This window comes from Schistocerca serialis, chromosome 5 (assembly GCF_023864345.2).
Source record: "Schistocerca serialis cubense isolate TAMUIC-IGC-003099 chromosome 5, iqSchSeri2.2, whole genome shotgun sequence".
Classification (NCBI taxonomy): Eukaryota; Metazoa; Arthropoda; class Insecta; order Orthoptera; family Acrididae; genus Schistocerca; species Schistocerca serialis.
Genome location: NC_064642.1, coordinates 88,448,630 through 88,468,892, shown reverse-complemented (window position 1 = coordinate 88,468,892; position 20,263 = coordinate 88,448,630). Strand labels below are relative to the sequence as shown.

The window sequence follows — 20,263 nt, the reverse complement described above, 5'->3', positions numbered from 1 at the left end:
AAGCCATCTGTTTGTGTCTGAACAGACAGCGGAATATGTGAGGGAATTGATGATGTGGAGTTGTACAAAGTGTGCTCATTGCACTGGTGCAGAGCTGAACATCCCTTTGCTGACAGTGGGAACAATTCTTATAAGTGATTAACAGTGAAGCCATACAAATTGCAGCCCCTGAAAGACTTAAACCAATGCAGCAAATTGTGCCACCTACAGTTGTGTATTGATATGCAGAACTATCCAGAAAATGACGACTTTGCAAGAAAATTAATCTTCAATGACAAAGCCACGTTTTTCAGGAAAGATCATCCATTACAACATATGCATATAGGGGACAGAGTGTGCAAATGCAACAGTTGAACACATCCGAGATAGATAACGTGTTGTACGCAGGATCAAACAAGACAGTGTATGGCTCCTTCTTCTTCACTCAGAGAACTATCAGTGGTATCATCTATTTCAACATTTTGCAGTTATGTGTCATGCCACAGGTCTAAAGTGATAGCAGGGATTTCATTGTTACTGAGATGACGCCCCTGAGTGAACCGTTGCCATTTCAATAGATAGGGCAAATTGCGGCCACTGACCTATTGCTATTGGAGTGACCACCATGGTCACTGGACTTAACATTTAGTGATTTTTTTCTTGTAGGTTGATGTCAAGGATAGCACTAGTGATCCTTCTACCACAGATCCTCAAAGACATGCAACACCACGTTGCAGTAGATGTTCTCAGAAAATACTGTCATTTTAGGTCAGATACAGGCAGAATTGGACTGACATTTAGATGTGTGCTGTGTGAAAAGGTGTGTAGGACATCTGTAAACATTATAGAAAGACTTTGAGAGTCTGTCTTTCAGGTACTGTACTGTTAGTTACACTGTTCTTGACCAGGTGTCTGTACAAAGTTTTTCAAATGTTTCATGGACTGTATAATTGTATTGTTTGGATTCCATCATATCACACAAAGCTATAACGTTTCACTCTTTGGAACAGCTCTCATTTTTCTGTGTGAATTCTTTTTCTTTCTGAGTCCCATTTGTCCCTGGTGTTACTGTGACTTTATTTCCCATCAGTACTTCCCATTCGCTAATTTTTTGTCTTTGAGTTTCTGTTGAAAATATCTGGAGGACTGACATGAGTTTTTTCTAAATCCAGTTTGATCTGCTGGAGACAGGATATGGATTTGAGTTTTTCTATGTATGTCACCATTTTTTGAGTGAGCCTTGTTTTTGGGAGTCTGTGGATATGCCCATAAAATTTGTCTTTTTCTGATGTCCGCCGTGAGATTCAGTACTTTCTCAGTATTGTCTACTATTGTAGGTGGTATCTATCTTCTGTTTTTTTTTCTCAAGTATCTTTTTTAACATATATTGGTATATATTTTCCATTGTTAGTTCATTTCATGTTGCATGGATCATTTGCATGATATATCTTAGTGATACAGAAGGAGTCATTGAGGGGGATGGATAGCAGGGTGCAGTTAAGTGGAGAGATGCTCTTCTTTTCATGATGATGTCAGTATTCCAAACTGAACATTCCATTGCTCAAACTTCTTGAGGGAATAGATATACTATAAAGTGGTAGTCAGAAAGCCCAACTCCATAAACAGATGTCCACAAGATCATAATGAGTGAACACCACTTGTTATTCTTACATCATGTTTTCGAGCAATGAAGAAATTATTTCTTAAAGACATGTAACTGCAGAACATTATTCATTATGAATGAAAAAAATACAAAATATAATAGAGGGAAACATTCCACGTGGGAAAAATATATCTAAAAACAAAGATGATGTGACTTACCAAACGAAAGCGCTGGCAGGTCAATAGACACACAAACATACACACAAAATTCAAGCTTTCGCAACCAATGGTTGCTTCATCAGGAAAGAGGGAAGGAGAGGGAAAGATGAAAGGATGTGGGTTTTAAGGGAGAGGGTAAGGAGTCATTCCAATCCCGGGAGCGGAAAGACTTACCTTAGGGGGAAAAAAGGACAGGTATACAGTCGCGCGCACACCCATATCCAACCGCACATACACAGACACAAGCAGACATTTGTAACGGCAAAGAGTTTCGGCAGAGACTTAACTGATTTCTCTCTCCCTAAGATCTACAATGATACTAATTGCAAATGTGGCTGAAGTGGTTTTAAAAGTTCTAAAATGTGCCTATTCCTATTTCAGTTCTCATCAATATGGACATCTCAATATTCTGAAGCTTCCACCTGCTTATTATTTCATCTCCCTGTGTTATTATTGGTGTAGTACCACTAGACGTGCAGAACTGAATGTCATGTCGTTTTAAAATTGAATATGAGACCATTCACAGAAAACCAGTTAATGACACTGTTAAGAACATTGTTTACCATTTCTTCTGCTGCTGTATGTATGCTTGGATGGATTATAGTACTAGTGTCATCTGCAAAAGGAAATAATTCTGCTTGTTGTCTATTAGATGACTGTGTACATATATGAGAAACAAGTGTGGACTTAAAATTAAAATTAATTCCATATGTGGTTTCTCCCCAGTCAGAGGTATAATCCCCTCTGCTTACACTGGTTGAATTACTCAGTACAACTTTGTGCATTATGTTGGTTAGGTATGATATTAACCATTGGTTGGCTTATGCCATCAGCTCCATAAAACCTCAATTTATCTAGGAGAATATTTTGTTTCACACAATCAAATACCTTAGGCACATCACAGAAAATAAGAATTGGTGCTGCTTCATTATTTTATGGTTGTAAAGTTTGGTTAGCAACTCTTCTGAAATCAAAACTGTGATTTACTGAGGGTATTACTGTTGCATAGGGGGAATACATGACCTCAAAAATTTTGGAACATGGTGTCTGTAGTGAAACAGGTTGATAGTTATTGACATCACTCCTATCAGCTTTCTTATAGATGTATTAAACAATGGCATGTTTCAATCTCTCTGGAAAAATGCCTGGAGCAAGCAGTGCATTACAAATTCCAGATAAGACAGGGCTTATATGGGAACAAATATGTAGTATTCTGTTGGAAACTCCATCAAACCCATTTGAGCTTTTATTTTTGAGGGAATACATAATTTTATTAATCTCACAGGGACAAGTTGGCGAAACATTCACATGATCGAATTTTAAGAGTTACTTTTTTGCTTTTTTAGCATACTGCTCTGATTTTTCTCTTGAACCGTTTGCCCCTATATTTTCTAGTATATTTAAGAAATGATTATAAACACACTTGCTACCTGTAACTCAGTATTTACATCCCTTCTATTTAAGTCAGCAGTGATCTTATCTCGTTCTTTGGCTAGTGTCCTCTCTCTTGTTTTGGTACATTCCATGTAGCCTTAAGTCTGTTGTTGAAATTACTGATATCTGACATACTATGCATGTTTCTTAATATTTTTAACAACTTTTCTCAGTAATTTTGGGTAGTTTGTTAGTGTGCAGCTACTGCTGAATCTTTACTTGTTCTTGCCAAAAGATATAATTCCCTTCGTGCACATGATAATTTCATACCTCTAATGATCCATGGTATTTTATGTGGCCATTTAATGTCCTTTTTGATTAGCTTATATGGAAAGCTGTTTTCAAATAATAGGAGTTTATCATGGAATACATTAAATTTTATGTCAGCACTTTATTCATTATAAATTTCATCCCAGGTCATCTCCTGTAAACTCTCCTTAAAAACATTTGTTCTGGAGTCATTATTTATTCTAATTTCCACTGAGGAATATCTGTACTGTAAGGCACTCTCTCAAAGAAAAAAATATCTGTTAGGTTCCTACTGTCTTTATCAGGGTGTATACGACCCGGGAGATCCTGGAAACCAGGGAATTATTTCATCTGGTAGAAAACCGGGAAAAATTAGGGAATTTTTTAGAATTCCGGGAATTTTTCATTGTTTTCAGTTAATTTTTTGTAATTTTGACTCGTAAGAACCGATCCTCCCCCCCATGAACCATGGACCTTGCCGCTGGTGGGGAGGCTTGCATGCCTCAGCGATACAGATCGCTATACTGTACGTGCAACCACAACGGAGGGGTATCTGTTGAGGGGCCAGACAAATGTGTGGTTCCTGAAGAGGGGCAGCAGCCTTTTCAGTAGTTGCTTTACTGCATGGTTAAATAATGATGGCGTCCTCTTGGGTAAAATATTCCGGAGGTAAAATGGTCCCCCATTCGGATCTCCGGGCGGGGACTACTCGAGAGGACGTTGTTATCAGGAGAAAGAAAACTGGCGTTATATGGATCGGAGCGTGGAATGTCAGATCCCTTAATCGGGCAGGTAGGTTAGAAAATTTAAAAAGGGAAATGGATAGGTTAAAGTTAGATATAGTGGAAATTAGTAAAGTTCGGTGTCAGGAGGAACAAGACTTTTGGTCAGGTGAATACGGGGTTATAAATACAAAATCAAATAGCGGTAATGCAGGAATAGGTTTAATAATGAATAAAAAATAGGAGTGCGGGTAAGCTACTACAAACAGCCTAGTGAGCGCATTATTGTGGCCAAGATAGACATGAAGCCCACGCCTACTACAGTAGTACAAGTTTATATGCCAACTAGCTCTGCAGATGATGAAGAAATTGATGAAATGTATGACGAGATAAAAGAAATTATTCAGGTAGTGAAGGGAGACAAAAATTTAATAGTCATGGGTGACTGGAATTCGAGTGTAGGAGAAGGGAGAGAAGGAAACATAGTAGGTGAATATGGATTGGGGGTAAGAAATGAAAGAGGAAACCATCTGTTAGAATTGTGCGCAGAGCATAACTTAATCATAGCTAACACTTGGTTCAAGACTCATAAAAGAAGGTTGTATACATGGAAGAATCCCAGAGATACTAAAAGGTATCATATAGATTATATAATGGTAAGACAGAGATTTAGGAACCAGGTTTTAAATTGTAAGACATTTTTCGGGGGGCAGATGTGGACTCTGACCACAATCTATTGGTTATGAACTGCAGATTCAAATTGAAGAAGCTGCAAAAAGGTGGGAATTTAAGGAGATGGGACCTGGATAAACTGACTAAACCAGAGGTTGTGCAGAGTTTCAGGGAGAGCATAAGGGAACAATTGACAGCAGTGGGGGAAAGTAGTACAGTAGAAGAAGAATTGGTAACTCTGAGGGATGAAGTAGTGAAGGCAGCAGAGGATCAAGTAGGTAAAAAGACGAGGGCTAGTAGAAATCCTTGAGCAACAGAAGACATATTGAATTTAATTGATGAAAGGAAGAAACATAAAAACGCAGTAAATGAAGCAGGCAAAAAGGAATACAAACGTCTCAAAAGTGAGATTGACAGGAAGTGCAAAATGGCTAAGCAGGGATGGCTAGAGGACAAATGTAAGGATGTAGAGGCTTATCTCACTAGGGTAAGATAGATACTGCCAACAGGAAAATTAAAGAGACCTTTGGAGAAAAGAGAACCACTTGTATGAATATCAAGAGCTCAGATGGAAACCCAGTTCTAAGCAAAGAAGGGAAAGCAGAAAGGTGGAAGGAGTTTATAGAGGGTCTATACAAGGGCAATGTACTTGAGGACAATATTATAGAAATGGAATAGAATGTAGATAAAGATGAAATGGGAGATACAATACTGCGAGAAGAGTTTGAAAGAGCACTGAAAGACCTGAGTCGAAACAAGGCCCCAGGAATAGACAACATTCCATTAGAACTACTGACTGCCTTGGGAGAGCCAGTCCTGACAAAACTCAACCCTCTGGTGAGCAAGATGTATGAGACAGGCGAAGTACCCTTAGACTTCAAGAAGAATATAATAATTCCAATCCAAAAGAAAGCAGGTGTTGACAGGTGTGATAATTACCGAACTATCAGTTTAATAAGTCACAGCTGCAAAATACTAACGCGAATTCTTTACAGACAAATGGAAAAAGTGGTAGAAGCCGACCTCGGGGAAGATCAGTTAGGATTCCGTAGAAATATTGGAACACGTGAAGCAATACTGACCTTACGACTTATCTTAGAAGAAAGATTAAGGAAAGGCAAACCTACGTTTCTAGCATTTGTAGACTTAGAGAAAGCTTTTGACAATGTTGAATGGAATACTCTCTTTCAAATTCTAAAGGTGGCAGGGGTAAAATACAGGGAGCGAAAGGCTATTTACAATTTGTACAGAAACTAGATGGCAGTTATAAGAGTCGAGGGGCATGAAAGGGAAGCAGTGGTTGGGAAGGGAGTGAGACAGGGTTGTAGCCTCTCCCCGATGTTATTCAATCTGTATATTGAGTAAGCCGTAAAGGAAACAAAAGAAAAATTCGGGGTAGGTATTAAAACCCGTGGAGAAGAAATAAAAACTTTGAGGTTCGCCGATGACATTGTAATTCTGTCAGAGACAGCAAAGGGCTTGGAAGAGCAGTTGAACGGAATGGACAGTGTCTTGAAAGGATGATATAAGATGGACATCAACAAAAGCAAAACGGGGATAATGGAATGTAGTTGAATTAAGTCGGGTGATGCTGAGGGAATTAGATTAGGAAATGAGACACTTAAAGTAGTAAAGGAGTCTTGCCATTTGGGGAGCAAAATAACTGATGATGGTCGAAGTAGAGAAGATATAAAATATAGACTAGCAATGGCAAGGAAAGCGTTTCTGAAGAAGAGAAATTTGTTAACATCGAATATAGATTTAAGTGTCAGGACATCGTTTCTGAAAGTATTTGTATGGACTGTAGCCATGTATGGAAGTGAAACATGGACAATAAATAGTTTGGACAGGAAGAGAATAGAAGCTTTCGAAATGTGCTACAGAAGAATGCTGAAGATTAGGTGGGGAGATCACATAACTAATGAGGAGGTATTGAATAGAATTGGGGAGAAGAGAAGTTTGTGGCACAACTTGATGAGAGGAAGGGACCGGTTGGTAGGACGTGTTCTGAGGCATCAAGGGCTCACAAATTTAGTATTGGAGGGCAGCGTGGGGGGTAAAAATCGTAGAGGGAGACCAAGAGATGAATACACTAAGCAGATTCAGAAGGATGTAGGTTGCTGTAGGTACTGGGAGATGAAGAAACTTGCACAGGATAGGGTAGCGTGGAGAACTGCATCAAACCAGTCTCAGGACTGAAGACCACAACAACAAGCAACAAGAGCCGATACTCTAACAAAAGATATTACTGTATCCCATTACTGCAGAATAATATTGCAGCAATAAAAGATGAACCAGAGGAAAAAAAAACTAAAATATAACTTAAATTGCAAAGGAAATGTGCCTTACACAACAACAAAACACAATGTGCCTGTCAACAGCAAAATGTGTCAAAGGCTTTAGGGAGACTATGCAATGCTTCATAACAACAAATTGCCTCTGATGAGTGTGACATCACAACTATTTACATTTAGATTCGTTTTAGCAGTTACGAAAGGTCTCATGATCATGTGCATGGACAGTCGAGTCGCTGATGAGTAGTACCTTCTCCCACTTCTGGCTACAGAAATTTGGTTGTTGGCTGTGTAAGCAGTCGCAGCAAGCAGCTAGATGCAACTGGAAAAAATTTTACTCCTGCCCCCAATCTGCCAGGTTCATGCATGCGCATCAGGCCCGGATCTATGGGATTAAGGGATGGGGAGGGGGGGGCGGCAGCAATTCATATTCTTGAAAAGGGGGGGGGGGGGAAACCTTGTTTCACAAAGCGCCTAGCATCCAGCGCACATTATTATTACTCATTATTTTGAAATTGCATCCCAGTTGGTTTTTGAACATATTCTAAGCTGATTTCTGAATGAATCATAAGTTGATTTTTGGATGCATCCATAGTGTACATGACGTCTGTCAGGGGAATCCTCGGCGTATCTAGAAATAAACTTTCCTGCGGGCAAAACGGGATGGGGCTATACGAGCTGAGTGGAGTAAAGCCGAACGGGTGAATGCCAATCGCTGTCTGATTATGTGGTTGATTGGGTTTGTGAATGACCAACGTTGTTATAATTACTAGCGAAATCCATAGATTCAGACTACCAGAGTGGAAATATTCAACTAATATGAATAACAGATAAGAATGATTACATATTATCTCCTCGTTGTATCCAAGAAAATGAAATTTTGACAGAAATTTTTGGTCAGATCGCTACACTAGGGCCAGTTACACACACCCCAGTTAAGAGCCGCTTAAGTTCTATTCTGGAAGTAGCGTGGAAGACGCGTTGTACGAACATGTAAAAACTCCTAACCAGAGAATAATCGCGCGATAACTAAACCAGTGATTCTGGCAGGGTGATGAGTATGTTTTGACAGTGGCAGGAATAGTTTGGGAATTAGTGATGACAAGATTGTTTGTTAGAATGAGGAAGGAGAAGAAACAGGTACATCACACAAGTTATGGAAGAATATGACGATTCCAAATTTATATAAGAATTTCATACTACTACGTTTCGATCTCGTGCTTGAGAAACTGGAGCTTATGAATGAAATGTGAAACTAACATAAAGCTTTTTGCTTGTAGTAGACCTAATAGGCATGTGATATTGGTACTGGTACTTCGTGAATTATATTCTGTTGTGTTGTAAAAATGACCATTTGTTCAAAACAGCTTGGCTTATTTGGTGTGTGTTACAATTGCTGCAATATTAGAAAGACCCATTTTGCTTTATCTAGCAGACAGTGACAAAATGGATGTAATCAGATTGGAAAGCCACACCAGTCTTGGGTACTATTTGTATTAACAGCTTCTGCAGTATTAGACAATGGCATTTCGATTTGTCATGTAGCAAAACGTTTGACGAATTTTGTTGAGGTAATAGATTCTTTCGCAGAAAGGAAAGCACGCCATGTAAAGCTGTAGCAAGATTAGATAGAAAAAATGCTAGGAGCTAAGTATTGAAGAAAAGTGTACTGTCTTGCTTGTCTTTTGTCTTTACTGGTTTTATGTATCCTATATTTAGTTTTATGTCAAGCAAAAGAGAAAGTTATTGCCTAGTAGTCAATAAAGAGTGCATTTTCTCTGAGCTCTTGTTCTCCCGATTACAAATAATCTCATCAGGTATTAATTGCAAGGTTTTCTAAGAGGTGCAGAATGTCAAACCGGCCGACTGGGAGCAGGAGAAGCACCACAGGACATTTCAATTTCCACAGTCCTGAATATAGTTTGATGGCATCCATTACAAAATACACACATTTCAACTCCACAGAGCGGAATGCAGTGACGTGCGATAGAAGAATGCTGTACGGAGAGGCGTGACACTGCACTTTTGGCACACTGCAGACCAAATAACATGTCCTACATTTCCTCGAGCACATATGTTTTATGTATCAGACTCTTCAAAATGAACATATTTTTGAAGACTCAATTTTTTAAAATTTTTGACATCCTATCTCAAATGCTTGATGGAGGCGGTGGGGCACTATCTAGTATTGCCCAGGTGTGGAAATATCGTAGATCCAAAGCTGATGCACAGAGCAGTCTGAGTTATAGTGGGGAAGTGTGTAATCTCCACGTGACCTGTGTCTACATTTAGCAATTTCGCTGTTTCCTCTTCGTTTACTGCTCTCTTGTCAAATGAAAATAAAACAGATTTCTGTGTTCGGGAGCTGTCAAGTGAATTAAAATACATTCACATAATTACGGAAGGCAAAACTACATTATTAGTTTCCAGATTTTATTTTGTTTCCACCTTTTCAACAATCGAGCATTAATCACCTTGCAGAACAATGAAGTTATTTTTGTCGGTTTTCTAAATAAATTTGGCTTTTATTAATCTTTCCCACTGAGGCAGTCAATGTATTTGAAATGAAGAAGTGTTTAATTCCACACTATTGGCTAGTTTCAACTGCTCCCTGCTTTTCAAGTGCATGTTTTCATCTTCTAGCACATATGGCATTATGCCATAGTAAAGAACCAAACATGAGGCAATACAGTACTGGTACTCCAAGAAAATTTACATCCCGAAAACCACACTGAAAAGCTTAATGTCAGGTTGAGGTTACTTCATTGGGAATCTGGACCTGCGTCAGCTGCGCAAGCGTGGCGGCGCCTGTTATCTGGTGCTTTCTGGCAACTACTGAAACGAATCTGTTTCTAACATGTCGTGGGAAAATATTGCAGATGGTGGTTTGAAAAGCGTTACTTTCAAAGAAAATTTCCTTTTACGGAAGTTGGACTATGTGCGAGAATGTACGATGAATTTCTTAAATCACAGAACGTTTGACTCTCATTTTAAATCAACTCTTTGGTGACGAGCCATTTAGTGGAATTTCGAGCCGAGAAGATCAGACATCTGTGTCGTTATTATGAGCAAATTGATGTAGCACTACAGGAAGCCCTCTCTCCTCTCTGGTAACTAATTTATTTGTGGAAAACTTTGAGGACAAGTCACTAGACTCTGCTAAAAATTTTGCTGGCACATTTGTGTGATATATCCTAAAGGGTAACATGCTCAAAAAGATCAGCATTATATATGAAAGCTTAATTTCTCTTGCAGTATGTGAAATCTTTGCTATTCTAGTTAAAACACTTTATATATTAGTTTAAAACATTAACTTTTCCAGTTTGTGTATTCGCACTACTTAACAGTAATGTTGCTATTGGCTGAGTTCATTGCGTGCCATATGGTCTGAATATCTGCTGTCATCGGCTGGTGATATCACGTGACATGAGCTATGACTGGCTTACAAAAACACATCCCAATTTTGATTTCAGTGGTTTGGAAAGTAACGTGGTGTTTAGTGGAATTCGAATTTATACTTTCGTAATACGAAAATTTGCAGAGTACATGTTGCTGCCTATCAAATATCTTTCTAAAGTGCCAGGAAATTCTACGCCCATGTATAAAAATATAACCATTCAAGGGATTGATAAGTTTTACAATTCCGGCGGAAAATCTATTGTCATTTAACATGGAAAAATGTGTTTTCACCTGGGAGAAACTGTGTTTTCACCTGGGAGAAACTATGTTTTTAACCAGGAAACCGGTAAAAATCCAGGAATTTTTTTTCCTTGGCTGTGTATACACCCTGTTTATGTACCCTTGTTGGAAACTTAATTACTGAGACTAAATTGTATGATCCAAATAAGGATTCTAGATCATTTTTCCTATCGCAATCTTTTAGAAAAGCTGCACTGAAATCACCATAGACTATTAACCGCTTTCTGCTGTATCTGTTATTCTTTTAGGACATCCGCCAGAATAACTGTTCTGTAGAGTGTAAACATTTTGCTAGCAAACAAGGCTCTAGGCTTGAATGGAGTAGAAGGTATGAAGTTACTGAATAGTAGAGGTGTGGAATCATTAAAAGGCATATTAAAAAAAAAACTTAAAACTTTGCTATCATCATTTGGATGAGTCCTTTTCCAAGTTACAGAGTGCATATGAGTGTTTTGTATTGTGGTTCAGGAACACTACATGGACTGGGATTGAGTGACCTTTGCTCTCATAGTGTATCTGGATTGTGTTCAACAGAATGTGAAATGATGACAGAAGAACTGTTTCTGCTGGAGTTAAATCCTTAACAGTATATGTTCAGAAAATATTATTTACAGATTCAGTTGGAGCTGAAATTTCAGTGATAACATCTACATCTATATCCATACTCCTCAAGCCACCTGACAGTGTGTGGCAGAGGGTACCATGAATACCTCTATCGGTTCTCCCTTCTATTCCAGTCTCGTATTGTTCGTGGAAAGGAGGATTGTCGGTATGCCTCTGTGTGGGCTCCAATCTCTCTGATTTTATCCTTATGGTCTCTTCACGAGATAAACGTAGGAGGGAGCAATATACTGCTTGACTCCTCGGTGAAGGTATGTTCTCGAAACTTCAACAAAAGCCCGTACCGAGCTACTGAGCATCTCTCCTGCAGAGTCTTCCACTAGAGTTTATCTATCATCTCCGTAACGCTTTCGCGATTACTAAATGATACTGTAACAAAGCGCGCTGCTCTCCGTTGGATCTTCTCTCTCTCTTCTATCAACCTTATCTGGTACGGATCTCACACTGCTGAGCAGTATTCAAGCAGTGGGCGAACAAGTGTACTGTAACCTACTTCCTTTGTTTTCAGATTGCATTTCCTTAGGATTCTTCCAATGAATCTGTCTGGCATCTGCTTTACCGACGATCAACTTCATATGATCATTCCATTTTAAATCCCTCTTAATGCATACGCCCAGATAATTTATGGAATTAACTGCTTCCAGTTTCTGACCTGCTATATTGTAGCTAAATGATAAGGGATCTTTCTTTCTATGTATTTGCAGCACATTGCACTTGTCTACATTGAGATTCAATTGCCATTCCCTGCACCATGTGTCAATTCGCTGCATATCCTCCTGCAATTCAGTACAATTTTCCATTGTTACAACCTCTCGATATACCACAGCATCATCCGCAAAAAGCCTCAGTGAACTTCCGATGTCATCCACAAGGTCATTTATGTATATTGTGAATAGCAACGGTCCTACGACACTCACCTGCGGCACACCTGAAATCACTCTTACTTCGGAAGACTTCCCTCCATTGAGAATGACATGCATCGTTGTGTTATCTAGGAACTCTTCAATCCAATCACGCAATTGGTCTGATAGTCCATATGCTCTTACTTTGTTCATTAAACGACTTTGGGGGAACTGTATCGAACGCCTTGCGGAAGTCAAGAAACACGGCATCTGCCTGGGAACCCGTGTCTATGGCCCTCTGAGTCTCGTGGACGAATAGTGCGAGCTGGGTTTCACACGATCGTCTTTTTCGAAACCCATGCTGATTCCTACAGAGTAGATTTCTAGTCTCCAGAAAAGTCATTATACTCGAACATAATACTTGTTCAAAAATTCTACAACTGATAGACGTTAGAGATATAGGTCTATAGTTCTGCACATCTGTTCGACGTCCCTTCTTGAAACTGGGGATGACCTTTGCCCTTTTCCAATCCTTTGGAACGCTACGCTCTTCTAGAGACCTACGGTACACCGCTGGAAGAAGGGGGGGCAAGTTCCTTCGTGTACTCTGTGAAAATCTAACTGGTATCCCATCAGGTCCAGCGGCCTTTCCTCTTTTGAGCGGTTTTAATTGTTTCTCTATCCCTCTGTCGTCTATTTCGATATCTACCATTTTGTCATCTGTGCGACAATCTAGAGAAGGAACTCCAGTGCAGTCTTCCTCTGTGAAACAGCTTTGGAAGAACACATTTAGTATTTCGATCTTTAGTCTGTCATCCTCTGTTTCAGTACCATTTTGGTCACAGTGTGTCTGGACATTTCGTTTTGATCCACCTACCGCTTTGACATAAGACCAAAATTTCTTACGATTTTCTGCCAAGTCAGTACATAGAACTTTACTTTCGAATTCATTGAACGCCTCTCGCATAGCCCTCCTCACACTACATTTCATTTCGCGTAATTTTTGTTTGTCTGCAAGGCTTTGGCTATGTTTATGTTTGCTGTGAAGTTCCCTTTGCTTCCGCAGCAGTTTTCTAACTCGGTTGTTGTACTACGGTGGCTCTTTTGCTTCTCTTACGATCTTGCTTGGCACATACTCGTTGTTGTTGTTGTTGTGGTGGTGGTGGTGGTGGTGGTGGTGGTGGTGGTGGTGGTGGTCTTCAGTCCTAAGACTGGTTTAATGCAGCTCTCCGTGCTACTCTATCCTGTGCAAGCTTCTTCATCTCCCAGTACCTACTGCAACCTACATCCTTCTGAATCTGCTTAGTGTATTCATCTCTTGGTCTCCCTCTAAGATTTTAACCCCCCACGCTGCCCTCCAATGCTAAATTTGGGATCCCTTGATGCCCTTAGAACATGTCCTACCAATTGATCCCTTCTTCTAGTCAAGTTGTGCCACAAACTCCTCTTCTCCCCAATTCTATTCAATACCTCCTCATTAGTTATGTGATCTACCCATCTAATCTTCAGCATTCTTCTGTAGCACCACATTTCGAAAGCGTCTATTCTCTTCTTGTCTAAACTAATAATCGTCCATGTTTCACTTCCATACATGGCTACACTGCATACATAAACCTTCAGAAACGGCATCCTGACATTTAAATCTATACTCGATGTTAACAAATTTCTCTTCTTCAGAAACACTTTCCTTGCCATTGCCAGTCTACATTTTATATCATCTCTACTTTGACCATCATCAGTTATTTTGCTCCCCAAATAGCAAAAATCCTTTACTACTTTAAGTGTCTCATTTACTAATCTAATACCCTCAGCATCTCCCGACTTAGTTCGACTACATTCCATTATCCTCGTTTTGCTTTTGTTGATGTTCATCTTATATCCTCCTTTCGAGATGCTATCAATTCCGTTCAGCTGCTCTTCCAAGTCCTTTGATGTCTCTGACAGAATTACAATGTCTTTGGCGAACCTCAAAGTTTTCTCCATGGATTTTAATACCTACTCCAAATTTTTCTTTTGTTTCCTTCACTGCTTGCTCAATATACAGATTGAGTAACATTGGGGAGAGGCTACTACCCTGTCTCACTCCCTTCCCAACCACTGCTTCCCTTTCATGCCCCTCAACTCTTATAACTGCCATTTGGTTTCTGTACAAATTGTAAATAGCCTTTCACTCTCTGTGTCTTACCCCCGCCACCATCAGAATCTGAAAGAGAGTATTCCAGTCAACATTGTCAAAAGCTTTCTCTAAGTCTATAAATGCTAGAAATGTAGGTTTGCCTTTCCTTAATCTTTCTTCTAAGATAAGTCGTAAGGTCAGTATTGCCGCACGTGTTCCAATATTTCTACGGAATCCAAACTGATCTTCCCCGAGGTCGGCTTCTACCAGTTTTTCCATTCGTCTGTAAAGAATTCGCGTTAGTATTTTGCAGCAATGACTTATTAAACTGATAGTTCGGTAATTTTCTCATCTGTCAACACCTGCTTTCTTTTGGATTGGAATTATTATATTCTTCTTGAAGTCTAAGGGTACTTCGCCTGTCTCATACATCTTGCTCACCAGAGGGTTGAGTTTTGTCAGGACTGGCTCTCCCAAGGCAGTCAGTAGTTCTAATGGAATGTTGTCTATTCCTGGGGCCTTGTTTCGACTCAGGTCTTTCAGTGCTCTTTCAAACTCTTCTCGCAGTATCATATCTCCCATTTCATCTTCATCTACATCCTCTTCCATTTCCATAATATTGTCCTCACGTACATCGCCCTTGTATAGACCCTCTATATAGTCCTTCCACCTTTCTGCTTTCCCTTCTTTGCTTAGAACTGGGTTTCCATCTGAGCTCTTGATATTCATACAAGTGGTTCTCTTTTTTCCAAAGGTCTCTCTAATTTTCCTGTTGGCAGTATCTATGTTACCCTAGTGAGATAAGCCTCTACATCCTTACATTTGTCCTCTAGCCATCCCTGCTTAGCAATTTTGCACTTCCTGTCGATCTCATTTTTGAGACGTTTGTATTCCTTTTTGCCTGCTTCATTTACTGCATTTTTATATTTTCTCCTTTCATCAATCAAATTCAATATTTCTTCTTTTACCCAAGAATTTCTACTAGCCCTCGTCTTTTTATGTACTTGATCCGCTGCTGCCTTCACTACTTCATCCCTCAGAGCTACCCATTCTTCTTCTACTGTATTTCTTTCCCCCGTTCCAGTCAATTGTTCCCTTATGCTCTCCCTGAAACTCTGTACAACCTGTGGTTTAGTCAGTTTATCCAGGTCCCATCTCCTTAAATTCCCACCTTTTTGCAGTTTCTTCAGTTTTAATCTACAGGTCATAACCAATAGATTGTGGTCAGAGTCCACATCTGCCCCTGGAAATGTCTTACAATTTAAAACCTGGTTCATAAATCTCTGTCTTACCATTATATAATCTATTTGATACCTTTTAGTATGTCCAGGCTTTATCCATGTATACAACCTTCTTTTATGATTCTTGAACCAAGTATTAGCTATGATTAATTTGTGCTCTGTGCAAAATTCTGTGCAAAATTCTATGAGGCGGCTTCCTTTTTCATTTCTTACCCCCAATCCATATTCACCTACTACGTTTCCTTCTCTCCTTTTTCCTACTACCGAATTCCAGTCACCCATGACTATTAAATTTTCGTCTCCCTTCACTATCTGAATAATTTCTTTTATTTCATCATAAATTTCTTCAATACTCATCTAACACATATTGCATGATCCTCAACACTATCTGTACTTGAGACAAAACTTTTGTGTTGAGCCATCAGGTACTCTGAAATCTGCTTTTTGTCACTTTTGCTAAACAGAAAAATCTTCCTACCTTTTTTAATATTTCTATTTACGGCTGAAATCGATGCAGTAACTGCCTTATGATTGCCGATTCCCTGTTCTGCATTAACTGTTTCAAATAGTTCGGGTCTGTTTGTCACCAGAAGGTCTAATATGTTATTGCCACGAGTCGGTTCTGTGTTTAACTGCTCGAGGTAGTTTTCAGATAAAGCACTTATAAAAATTTCGCTGGATTCTTTGTCCCTGCCACCCGTTACGAACGTTTGAGTGTCCCAGTCTATATCAGGCAAATTAAAATCTCCACCCAGAAATATAACATGGTGGGGAAATCTACTCGAAATATTTTCCAAATGGTGGGGAAATCTACTCGAAATATTTTCCAAATTACCCTTCAGGTGCTCAGCCACAACAGCTGCTGAGCCAGGCGGGCTATAGAGACATCCAATTACCATGTCTAAGCCTGCTTTAACCATGACCTTCACCCAAATTATTTCACATTTAGGATCTCCGTCAATTTCTTTCGATACTATTGCATTTCTTATCGCTATAAACACGCCTCCCCCTTCACTGTCCAGCCTGTCTCTGCGGTATGCATTCCAATCTGAGTTTAGAATTTCATTACTGTTTACATCTGGTTTCAGCCAACTTTCTGTCCCTAGTACTATGTGGGCATTGTGACTGTTTATTAATGAGAGCAGTTCTGGGACCTTTCTATAGACGCTCCTGCAGTTTACTATTAGCAGATTAATATTGTTATTCCATGTTGCATTTTGCCTACTCCTACCTTGCTGTGTCTCAGGAGGCGTCTTGTCGGGCCTAGGGAGAGAATTCTCTAACCTAAAATATCCACATGTGCACTCCACACATACTCCGCTACCCTTGTAGCCGCTTCCTGCGTGCAGTGCACGCCTGACCTATTCAGGGGGACCCTACATTTCTCCACCTGATAGCGGAGGTCGAGAAATTTGCACCCCAGATCTCCGCAGAATCGTCTGAGCCGCTGGTTTAAGCCTTCCACTTGGCTCCAAACCAGAGGACCGCGATCGGTTCTGGGAACGATACTAAATAGTTAGTTCAGATTCCACTCCGCGAGCGAGGCTTTCCACTTTACACCAACTCCGCCAACCGCCTGTATGAACTGAGGATGACCTCTGAACCCAGACGGCAGGAGTCATTGGTGCTGACATGAGCAACAATTTGCAGTCGGGTGCACCCAGTGCTCTCTATCGCCGCCGACAGGGCCTCCTTCACATCTCGGATGAGACCCCCCAGCAAGCAGACAGAGTGAACCCTGGCCTTCTTCCCCGACTGCTATTTCTCTAAGGGGCTCCATCACCCGCCTAACGTTGGAGCTCCCAATCACTAATAAACCCCTCCCCCCGTGTGCCTGCTCGGACCTTACTGAAGGAGCGGCCACATGTTCACTCACAGGCAGAGCGGGCGATGCCACACGGTCAGCCTCCACATTGACCCTCCGCCTCGTGCGCCGAGAACGCTGCTGAACCCGCCACTCCCCTTGGGGAGAGGGTGGCCCAACCACGCCCAGTACCCGCGAAGATGTCTCGACAACACGGACAGTGGGTGAAGCATGTAACACCTGGGGTGTACCATGCGACACACCAGACTTCCCACTGCCGCTACACTCCGAGGCAGAAGACGGCTGACCGCGGCCATCAACACGTTCAGCTGTTCGCGAACATTTGCCAGCTCCTTCTGCGTCCGTACACAGCAGTCACACGTCCTATCCATCCTAAGAACTCAATTTACTGTAGAGAGTTAATCAACTTTTAACTAGACTGCTAATTCACTAAAGGCGGCTGATAGTTGACTAAACTGTGGTTGCTAGATACTTCTTGTAGAAAACAATGAAAATAGCACTACCTGTCTCTGGACTGTATTCAAAACAAACACTAGCACTACTGGCACTGTGGCTGACTAAAGGGACTCTCTTTGACTGTATTCAAAACAAACACAAAAAATGGAACAAACCTGAAATAAATGTAAGAATAGTTATGCAAGAACTGTTCAGTAAATTTGAAAGCAGAATCCTATCTACCAAATTCTCACAAAACTCTAATTACTTTCATTTTGATATAAACTCTATCAGTGCATGAAAATCAACCCAAGTTGTTATTTGTTCATGATACTGGTACTGAAGTAGAAAATAAAAAAGCTTGTCAAACAATTTGCTTGAAAGTTAGCAAAGTTTTTGTCCGCCCTTTTTTTCATTTCTACTCCTTTACTCCTAAATTATGTGTCATTAAATATGTTTGGTATTTTCTGCTGGCAACATAAGTTCTATATATTCATGTAGTTCTTTATTTTACAGTTCTGATAGAGGGACGTAAATTCTCTTACGAATGTGTTGATACTACTGGGATAAATGTCATGCTTAACACAAAGGATGTTAGTGAATACCTCAAGATCTCACCTGATGGACTGGAGGTAATAAAATATTTCTCTAATTTATTGTCATACTGTATTCACATAATGTTTTAACAGCAAAGAATTTTACATGAAAGATAAAAATTTCAGTACAGATGTATAAAACATGTGACATGTGACTTGAAAACTTGGTTGACATGACATTGGCAATTAAAGTGAAGAGTTCTGGATCAGAAACCAAGGTGGGAACAATTTTTAATATGTAGAAAATAGCAAAGGAAATGGTGCAGTATATTATGCATAGTTAAATAGCAAATTATTGTTCATGGATTCTTTAGTGTTGATTTTCTGTTGGAGTGAGCGTATTAAAAGCATAAGCATACAGGAGGAGGTTAGAGTAACAAACTTCCATTGTTTGCTTCTGTATAGTCTTTTCTTTCTTGATCACTTTAAATATAAAATCATTTAATATTGTTTTCTAAATAAAACTGCCTTTTTCTTGCTGCACTATATGCAGCAATAAAAAGGAGGTTTTATTTACAAAATAGATATTATTGCCCATGCCGCAGAGGATGACCATGCAAAAAAAACTTGTCATTTAATATTGATTTGTCTGAATGTGATGGCTAAATGTTCACAGTAAAACTTAATAAAACATCTCATTCACTTACATTCATACAATAAAAGGTGACATTGCATGGTATAATGAAGAAAGCTGTAATGTTCTAAGAGGGTTTACAGGAAGAACTGTGGGAGTGGACCTGCGAAGTAAACAGAGTAAATGAGAATTTTTCCCCTAAGGTGCTTTGAATTCTGCTTGGGGTGGAAGACTAAATTGAGCAGAAATATGGAGAAAAGGGAATACTATCTGGGATCAGATTACCCTCATGAGTACCGGTATAGGACACACCTACCTAGATGCATGTAGCTCCCTCTTTCACCCTTATGCTGGTGGTGAAGCACTCTGAGGCATGACAACTGTTTCTTGATCCATGATGAATCTGTTGTCCACCACACTCAGAGATTGGTTATTGTTGGGTCCAGTGTTTGCAGGCCTCACTCAGTGGTGTCTTGGTTGTGCTCAATGGGATTGACCTCAGGTGGTGTAGGGGGAGGTACACAAGCCCTCTTGTCTGTGCATTGTTCCTCAGTCTGATATCACACAGTTTGTTAGCTGTGGAGGTGGTGCAGTACCTTGCTGAAGGTACCAGTTATTTGTGCTGAGGGGAGCAGTAGATGAACAAATGGATGCATGTGATTGGGTAGTGGGCAAATATGTCATTCAGCGATGAGACATGATGGCAGGCACCTTGGGTTTTATTTCATCCCTGTAAACATCCCTATTACAGGAATACTGTACCTCCACCATCTGCCTCAATGTGCCTTATGAACAAGAAGGATCTATTGCCTCATGTGACTTACAAAATATTCGTATTCTGTAATCAACTTGTATGAACATGTATCGTATCACACCGGTCCAGTGATTTCTAGTGTCCAACCTAATCTCTGTGCACTGTAACATATGTTAGATTCTTACGAAGCGAAGTCAACTGGAGTTTCCATTGTTTGAACAATATGAAAATGGTAGTTTGCTGCTCACCACAAAGGGGAGGCTTTGAGTTGCAAACAGGCACAATAAAAAAGACTGCTAAATATATAAGCCTTCAGACAAAAGACGTCTTCACTGCCTCTCTTTTATGGTTCTGCAAAGGATTCTGATCATAAGACAAAAAATGGATTT

The 20,263-nt window shown here is 40.0% G+C and overlaps 1 protein-coding gene across 1 annotated transcript in view; it reads left to right on the top strand.

The window, feature by feature from the left end:
- Positions 1-20,263, top strand: part of LOC126480875 (RING finger and SPRY domain-containing protein 1-like) — a 165,587-nt gene that overhangs the window by 61,950 nt on the left and 83,374 nt on the right. The window contains exon 6 of the mRNA XM_050104254.1: positions 18,467-18,582. Within this exon, the coding sequence (XP_049960211.1) occupies positions 18,467-18,582 (116 nt within the window). The remainder of the gene's footprint in view (positions 1-18,466; positions 18,583-20,263) is intronic.